The sequence below is a fragment of the Gossypium hirsutum genome, chromosome A05 (assembly GCF_007990345.1).
Source record: "Gossypium hirsutum isolate 1008001.06 chromosome A05, Gossypium_hirsutum_v2.1, whole genome shotgun sequence".
Lineage (NCBI taxonomy): Eukaryota > Viridiplantae > Streptophyta > Magnoliopsida > Malvales > Malvaceae > Gossypium > Gossypium hirsutum.
The window spans coordinates 37,249,463-37,256,195 of NC_053428.1; the positions used below are offsets into that span (position 1 = coordinate 37,249,463).

Genomic DNA, 6,733 nt, shown 5'->3' on the forward strand with positions numbered 1-6,733 from the left:
TCTTACAGGAGATGATGTGGATGAAATAAGACGTCTCAAGGAGCATCTAGCATTGGAGTTTGAGATCAAAGACTTGGGTCCTTTGAAATACTTTCTTGGAATGGAAGTTTCTCGATCAAAGAAGGGTGTTGTGCTCTCTCAGAAAAAATATGTGATTGATCTTTTAAAAGAGGCTGAGATGAGTGGTTGCCGCCCAGCGGACACACCAATTGATCCAAATGTAAAACTTGAAAATAAAGAAGGTCGATTAGTTGATAAAGGGCAGTACCAAAGATTAGTTGGTAAGTTAATTTACTTATCACATACAAGGCCAGACATAGCTTTTGCAGTAAGCTTAGTGAGTCAATTTATGCACTCCCCAATGGAGGAACATGAAGAAGCAGTGTTTCAAATTCTAAGATACTTGAAGAGTTCACCGGAAAAAGGGCTTATTCTTTAAGAAATCCGAACAAAGAGGAATTGAAGCTTATACAGATGCAGATTGGGCGGGCTCAATAACAAATAGAAGATTTACATCAGGATACTGTACATTTGTTTGGGGAAACCTTGTGACTTGGCAAAGCAAAAAACAAACTGTTGTAGCAAGAAGTAGTGCAGAGGCTGAGTTTAGATCAATGGCTCAAGGAATTTGTGAAATGGTTTGGTTAAAAAGAATTATGTAAGAGCTGAGGAAACCAATAACTTCACCAATGAAGTTGTACTGTGATAGCAAAGCTGCCATTAGCATTGCTCACAACCCAGTCCAACATGACAGAACTAAACATGTTGAGATTGATAGACACTTTATCAAGGAAAAGATTGAAGAAGGCCAAGTGTGCATGCCGTTTGTTCCTTCAAAACAACAGATTGCTGACATACTCACCAAAGGACTCTCTAAGACAAGCTTTGATTTTCTTATAAGCAAGTTGGGCATAATTGATATATATGCACCAACTTGAGGGAGGGTGTTGAAATATGTATATATTTTAAATTTATTTAGGTAGATAAATCTTATTTGGATAGATAAGTTTTATTCATATTCTAGAAATATTTTTATTTTATCTTTTATTAGTTTACTAAAATAAGGGAACTATTTTCTTTTTATGTTTTAGTAGTTTATTAGGATAAGGGAACTATTTTCCCAATTAGGATTAGGACTTTTTTTCTCTATTTAAGTTCAATTCTTTAGTTAATAACAGAAGGACAATTTTATTCAAAGCTCTCTTGAAATCTTTCAAGATATGCTCTTGTAAATGGACCGAGAATTCAACAACTAAAATCAGAAATTGCTCGTTGTGAACAACCAAAATCAATGAGTGTTGCTTCTAATTATGGAAAACTAACTACTTTGTGAGAAGAATTGCATCACCATGAACCAATAATTACATGTTCCTGTTGCTCTAATAGTACTGTAGGTAAAACTCATGAGAGTAGACATGAAAATGACATGCTGCATCAATTTTTAATGGGATTAAATGCTAAGTACTATCGACAGCTTCATGGGAACATACTTGCTCAGGATCCTTTACCTTCACTCAATCGTCATACCAATTGGCCATTCAAGATGAACAAGTGCGGATGGTTTCCGAAGTGAAAGATAAAAATCTTGCAGTCATTGGTTTTGCTCTATGCTCGAGTGGAAGGGGTTGTGGGCAAATTGAAAAGGTTGATAAATCTCACCTTTTATGTACTCACTGCAAAAAGATCGGTCATGAGGTCAGTAACTGCTTTGAAAAAATAAGCTATCCGGAGTGGTGGGAGGAACAAATAAAACAATCTAGTGGAGCAGGGTGTGGCCGACTTTCTAATTCATCTTTGCAATCGGATGTTACTAATATCATTGTTTTTTTAGCTATAGCTGCTTCAAAAAATTGGGAACTTCATCAAATGGACGTTCATAATTTCTTCCTTCATGGTGATCTGGATGAGAAGGTGTATATGAAATTGCCTCCGGGGTTTGAGTCCTTCAATCCGAATATGGTTTGTCCTTTAAGAAAATCTCTCTATGGCTTAAAACAAGCACCACATTGTTGGTTTGCCAAACTTGTTGCAGCTTTGAAAAGGTATAGTTTCCTGCAATCTTACTCAAATTATTCTTTGTTTACTTATACTAAGGGTGCTGTACAGATTAATGTCTTAATATATGTTGATGATTTGATTATCTCTAGCAACAATTCTACTGCAATAAAGGCTTTCAAAGCTTATTTGAGTGATTGTTTCCATATGAAGGATCTTGGAGACCTTAAATATTTTCTTGGCCTACAGGTTGCGAGAAGTTCTTCCGGCCTATTTTTGTGTCAACGCAAGTATACTCTCGATATTATCACAGAGGCTGGTCTCTTAGGGGAAAAATCGGCTGACTTTCCCATTGAGCAAAATCACAAACTTGCTCATGCTTCCGGGGCTCTCCTCACAAATCCAGAGTCTTATCTTTGTCCAATTGGACGTCTAGTATATTTGGCTGTTACAAGGCTAGATTTGGCATACTCTGTACACATTTTGTCGCAATTTATGCAACAACCTCGCGTAGAACATTGGAAAGTTGCTTTACGCATTATGCAATATTTGAAAGGTACTCCGAGTCAAGGTATCTTATTGCATTCAGATAGTGAATTGATGTTAACAGGGTGGTGTGACTCTAATTGGGCAGCATGTCCTCTTACGCGTCGATCATTGACAGGTTGGCTTATTTTCCTTGGTCATTCTCCTATCTCGCAGAAGACTAAAAAGCAACACACTGTTTCATGTTCATCAGCAGAAGCAGAATATCGATCCATGGCTTTCGTTACTTGTGAGTTAAAATGGCTTAAGGGCTTGTTACTTAGCTTGGGTGTTCATCATCCCAAGGCTATTACCTTATTTTGTGATAGCCAATCAGCTTTGCATATTGCCAGAGATCCTGTATATCATGAAAGAACAAAGCATATTGAAGTGGATTACCACTTAGTTCGTAATGCAAAAACAGAGGGTTTGGTTATGCCTTCGTACATTCCTACTGCGGTTCAACTCGCAGATATTTTAACTGATGCTAGCTTTAGGCAGGAAACATTTTGATTTTTTACTTGGCAAATTGGGCATTGTGAATCCCCATGCTCCAACTTGAGGGGGTGTTACGAGTAATTAGGGAAGTTAAGAGTAATTTATGGGATTTGTATATATTGTCTCCTTATTGCAGAAGATAGTATAAGTCAATACGTTGTATATTTACACGCTGGTTTTTCTATTCAAGAAAAAGAGAGATTGCCTGACTTTTACAGTATATGATATAATTTTTTGATTAATATATATTTTATCTTTGAAATTCGTTATTTATATTTAATTGGTACCTAATTTTATTTTATTTTTTTGCACTTAGTACTTAAATTTCAATTCCATCACAAACTTTAATCTCTCTCTAGTAACTATTAAAATGTGTTGATATAACAATGATGGCCAATAACAAAATAATATGTGGAAACCTGAGTTACAACTTATGAAATTTTTTAAATATATATAGTTATTAAAAGAATTCATATCAAGAATGCACCTGGACAAATGATTGTCCAAGTTTATTTTAGACATACTTTTTTACTAATTCTATATAGACTTAATCCACAAATTTATACTTAAGTTATACCATTTTTCCATCTTGGTACATAAACTTTTTTTTTGTCACAACTAGTACCTAAACTATTTTTCTTTCTTAAGTTGGTACTCCCATTAGTTAAGCCGTTAAATCTTTTTTTTAAAGGCTTAACTTACAAATTGATACCTATAAATTATGTATTTTTTCTCATTTTGGCACCTAAACATTTTTTTCATTACATGGTATCTAAAATACATTTCTTTTCCAAGTTGATATTTCTTTTATTCAACCGTTAATTAAACCATTAAGTCTATTTAAGAAAAAGATAATCAATTAAAATTTATCATGTAAAAAAATATGAAAAGTATTACTTTATCTTTTATATGTGTGGGTATGTATGGATGCATATACTTTACATTTTTCCTTCTTTCTTCTTCCCCTTATCTTCGGCTTCTTCTATGAGTGTGAGCATTTTCAGCTTAATGTAGAGGTGATTATAGGTTGGGTCGGGCTAGGACTCATAGAATTTTAGGCATGTGTTCTAGGTCTAGCTCACCAGTATTAAAAAAAATTTATATGATTTTTTATATAAAAATAAATTTAAAAATATAATACATCAAATACGCTAAAAACATTAAAATAAATGTCTCCAACAAATTGAAAATAAATTTAAAAAACTATTTGTACTTGAATAACACTAAAATAGGTGCAACTTAACAAGTAAATATGTAACAGCCTGATTCTCAGTGGTGACAAAACAGTGATTTCGGGACCACAAATTTTCATCGTATTGACTCATAAATATTATTTTTAAAATATTTATAGAGTCATTATAGTCGTATTAAAATTTGGCTTATAAATATTAATATTTAGATAGTTAATTCAAAGAAAAGAACTAAATTAAAAAAAGATGCAAATTTTAGTAAGTCTTGAATTCCATAGATTTAATAGCTTAATTATGAAATAAAAGGGGCTTAAATAATAATTAGCCCATTTGATTATTAATGGACCTATGGGTATTCAAATTGTGTTTTTAAAAGGTTTTAATTACAGGTAATTTGGTAATTTGGTAAATAAAGTAATGTTTAATAAAACCAAAGCTAAAATTATCATCTTTTTCATCTTCTTGCCAAGTCATTAGGATTTTTCACCATTTTTGGAAGCTTTACATTCGGTTGAGCATAGAAGCTTGCATGTAAGTCCATTTTAGTTTTGTTTCTTGTAATTTTTATGTTTTTGAGACTGTTGCAACTAGGTCTAGTTAGCCCATATCTTCGTTTTTTATTCTATTAAAAATTTTGGAAGTTCTCATTAATGAATATTTAATTTTCTTGATGAATACCATGTATTTGGAGCTTTGATTATATCTTTGATGAATTTGTAAAGTGAATTTTGTTAGATTTTGATTTTAGGATTAAATTGTGAAAATACCAAAATTTTAGGGTTTTAATAGTAAATTTTATGTTTATTAGGGAATTTTAAGGGCATAGTATATTTGGATAAAATATTGACTTGAGAAAATTGGTTAATTTGATAAATTTCGAGTTAATGGGCTATATTGCAAAAATTATAAAATTTTAGGGTAATTATGTAAATTCGAAAAATAAGATGATATTAATTGTAAGATAGATTGGAAATGAAATATATGTTAATAAATGAGTAGTTTTACATTTTAGATCAAGATCCCGTAGATACTCATGGAAAAGGAAAATTAGCAAAATAGTCTATAAACTTCTACAACTACTACAATTCAGTCTAGGTAAGTTGGTACGGTTAAAATTTAACTTTTATATAAATAGATGGTTGATATTACATGATAATATATATATTCCATTTTTGGTAATGAATCATTGTTTGAGTTATAATATTAAATTTTATATTCGTTTTGAAATTGAACGCAAGATAGAGTACATTCGTGTTTTGGAGTATTACGGGGGTTTGGAGTGGAGATTGTATTGGAGGGAGATATTGGTATATTACCCAAGTAAACCAAGGTTTAGCATTTGTTGCGAACTCTCGCGTTATACTTTATGTTTGGCTTGGTTTGGTTGGATCAACTCTTTTAAGCTTCTGTTTAATTCTTATGAGCTTTTGTTCAACTCTTTTGAGCTTCTGTTGACGATGTACTCTTACCCGTAAGTCGTTCTTCGAATGGGAAATCTTGGTAAAGTAATCTATTTAATGAATTTGAAAGATATGTTGTTTATTTCATATTGATCTGAATATGGATGAATTTATCGATTGAAGTTGTGAATAATAGGGAGTCCTCTAGGATGATTATTATTGTTTGAATTATTATAATTAGTTCGGTAAATTTTATCGTTTAACTCGTCGAACTTACTAAGCTTTCTTAAGGTTACTTGTGTTGTTTATTGTCATTGTAGATACTTTAAAGATTGAACGGTTGGATCAACACTCAAGTCACACTATTCAACTCAATTCGGTAGTTTTTGGTACATTTATTCCAGATTATATGGCATCTAATAGGTTTGAATGTTGATATTCATGTTTTCGTTATGTAAATAGTTAAGTATGAATTTGGTTGTGTAAGTTGTTGGGATGACACCTTTTTAGTACTTTTGATATATTAAAAAGTATGTGTTAAGTGGTTATGTGATGCATGTTAAGATTACAAGTTAGTATGTTATGAAGTGAATTTAGTATAGCTAAGATATGGTATTGAATCTAGAATGGAATGTTTAGAAATAAGTTAGTTGATGAATGGTTAAGAATGCTTATGTTTTGGTATATATAATGTTTATGTTTGAGGTGTCTAATTGGCATATTGGTTGTATAGTTTATTAGCTTAATGTGTAGATCATTTTATGTAGGTTTTAAGCATGTTTTGAAGCTTTGATCATGTGTGCAAGTGTACTTAAGTTTGTGCTTAAGAAAGGTGAGAGGAATGGCTTGATTTTGACTATTTTCTTGTCCACACGGCCTGAGACACGAACATGTGTCTCAGCCGTGTGTGACATACGACCATGTGACACAGCCATGTGGCCCTTATAGATTCAAGGCATACAAGTCAGGCAGTTACACGACCTAGCACACAGATGTGTGAGGCCATTTCGAGGGTGACATGACTTAGCACACGAGCGTGTGGCTTGGCTATATGACCCAACTTAGTGAGTTACACAGATATGGACACGGGCTGGGACACAAATGTGTGTCCCTATTTCGAATACC

General features: G+C 32.6%; 1 protein-coding gene across 3 annotated transcripts; it reads left to right on the plus strand.

The window, feature by feature from the left end:
* The first annotated feature begins 1,428 nt into the window (after positions 1–1,428).
* LOC121229096 (uncharacterized) lies at positions 1,429–3,226 on the plus strand. Of its 3 annotated transcripts, none has more exons than XR_005926598.1 (3): positions 1,429–2,042; positions 2,245–2,566; positions 2,660–3,226. XR_005926598.1 is itself a non-coding variant. In XM_041112334.1 (2 exons), the coding sequence occupies exons 1-2, from the start codon at positions 1,558–1,560 to the stop codon at positions 2,321–2,323; spliced, it is 564 nt and encodes a 187-aa protein (XP_040968268.1). In that variant the 5' UTR covers positions 1,429–1,557; the 3' UTR covers positions 2,324–3,226. The 3 variants fall into 3 exon arrangements, 1 of the variants encoding a protein (XP_040968268.1); XR_005926597.1 differs by having other exon boundaries at positions 2,245–2,551; XM_041112334.1 differs by having other exon boundaries at positions 2,245–3,226.
* The last annotated feature ends 3,507 nt before the right edge of the window (positions 3,227–6,733 follow it).

Excerpts from the sequence above, each read along its gene's own strand:
- LOC121229096 (XM_041112334.1), top strand. The coding sequence starts at position 1,558 with ATGGTTTCCGAAGTGAAAGATAAAAATCTTGCAGTCATTGGTTTTGCT. Across the intron at positions 2,043-2,244 it reads CTTGTTGCAGCTTTGAAAAG|GTTGCGAGAAGTTCTTCCGG; the intron begins GTATAGTTTCCT and ends CTTGGCCTACAG.